This window comes from Myotis brandtii, unplaced genomic scaffold (genome assembly GCF_000412655.1).
Source record: "Myotis brandtii unplaced genomic scaffold, ASM41265v1 scaffold324, whole genome shotgun sequence".
NCBI lineage: Eukaryota > Metazoa > Chordata > Mammalia > Chiroptera > Vespertilionidae > Myotis > Myotis brandtii.
In genome coordinates this window covers 3,579,833-3,581,512 of record NW_005362439.1, presented here as the reverse complement: position 1 = coordinate 3,581,512, position 1,680 = coordinate 3,579,833, and the positions used below count along the sequence as shown (strand labels likewise).

The 1,680-nt window shown below is 62.9% G+C and overlaps 1 protein-coding gene across 1 annotated transcript in view; it reads left to right on the top strand.

Moving 5' to 3' along the window:
• SPI1 (Spi-1 proto-oncogene) overlaps positions 1-1,680 on the top strand; it is a 16,701-nt gene that overhangs the window by 14,179 nt on the left and 842 nt on the right. Inside the window, exons 4-5 of the mRNA XM_014543290.1 lie at positions 790-952; positions 1,404-1,675. Of these exons, the coding sequence (XP_014398776.1) occupies positions 790-952; positions 1,404-1,675 (435 nt within the window). The remainder of the gene's footprint in view (positions 1-789; positions 953-1,403; positions 1,676-1,680) is intronic.

The following is a 1,680-nucleotide window of genomic DNA, read 5'->3' as shown; positions in this document are numbered from 1 at the left end:
CCCGCAGGAGCCCGAGGCCGGTGGGGAGGCCCAGCTTCACAGGAAGCTGACACAGGCTCTTACTCAACTCGGCTTCCTGCCCCACAGTGCCAACGGCGGCCGGAGCCCCAACGGCTCCTCCTGGCCCTCGGCTGACCTCATGACCCCACGCCCCTTATCTCCTCTCTCCCACGATGGACAGAGTCCAGATAATTCCCCCCCGACCACACACTGATCCACTCGACCCTGACGGCCTTGTCAGGGGCCTTCCTGACCCTCACTGGCTGCAACCCTCGTTCACTGGCCCTGAGGGATCTGGCACCCACGTCACTGACCTGTACTGACCCCTCCTGGCCCCTCCCTCTCCTCACTGGCCCTGTTTCCTGACCCTCCTCAGCCCACCAACCCTAATCCCCGTCCCTGACCTCTACTGACCTCTGCCACCCCTCACTGCCCTCCACGGCCCTTTTACTCACTCGTCATCGTTCACTCGGGCACTCTGCACCCCCACTTCTTACCCAGGCCACTGCGAGTCCACACGGTACCCTCGTGTGTGTGAGAAAAAAGGGCCCCTTTCCTGGGCCACTTAGCCCTGAACCAGGGGGTCCAGCTGGACGGGATTTCACGACCTGCACCCCGGTGTGCGGTTCCCCTGCCTGTCACCTGATTGACCGCCACTGTCCCCAGCCTTCTTCCAGATCCTTCTGGGCCCTGCTGACCTCCCGCCCTCAGCACTTCTTTCACTCAGTGACCCCTGCCTTGCAGCCCTGAGCTCCCAATGTCCCTCCCTGACCTCAACTCTCTTTCCAGGTCTCCTACCTACCCCGCATGTGTCTCCCGTACCCCTCCCTGTCCCCGGCCCAGCCCAGCACGGATGAGGAGGAGGGCGAGCGGCAGAGCCCCCCGCTGGAGGTGTCCGACGGGGAGGCCGATGGCCTGGAGCCAGGGCCGGGCCTCCTGCATGGGGAAACAGGTAGGGGGGCCCCACCCCAGGCCCCATTCTGGCCATATCTGCCCCATGCCCACTCCAGCCGAGGCTGACTGATTCAGTAGTCATACCGCAGAGCTGAGTGTGTGAACATTTGCCAATGTGTGTGTTCCTGTGTATCTTGTGGGAGCATCTGTGACCGTCTATATCTACGTGTGTGTGTGTGTGTGTGTGTGTGTGCACGTGTGCATGAGAGCTGAGTGTACGCAGCCGCTCTGTGCCTGGGCGTGGACGGGTGTGTGTGCATCTGCACCCCTCTGTGCTGTGTGAGAGTGGGTGGGAGTGGGAGTGTGTGTGCCAGGCGTAGGGTGGGGGAACTGGTTCCCCTGTGGACCTCCCCGAATCCCATCCTTCCCCACATAGAACTCCCAGGGGCCCCTTTCTGGGTGGTGGGCACGGGTCCCGTGCTGGGACGCTGACCACCCCCCGCCCACAGGCAGCAAGAAGAAGATCCGCCTGTACCAGTTCCTGCTCGACCTGCTCCGCAGTGGGGACATGAAGGACAGCATCTGGTGGGTGGACAAGGACAAGGGCACCTTCCAGTTCTCGTCCAAGCACAAGGAGGCGCTGGCGCACCGCTGGGGCATCCAGAAGGGCAACCGGAAGAAGATGACCTACCAGAAGATGGCCCGCGCCCTGCGCAACTACGGCAAGACGGGCGAGGTCAAGAAGGTCAAGAAGAAGCTGACCTACCAGTTCAGCGGGGAGGTGCT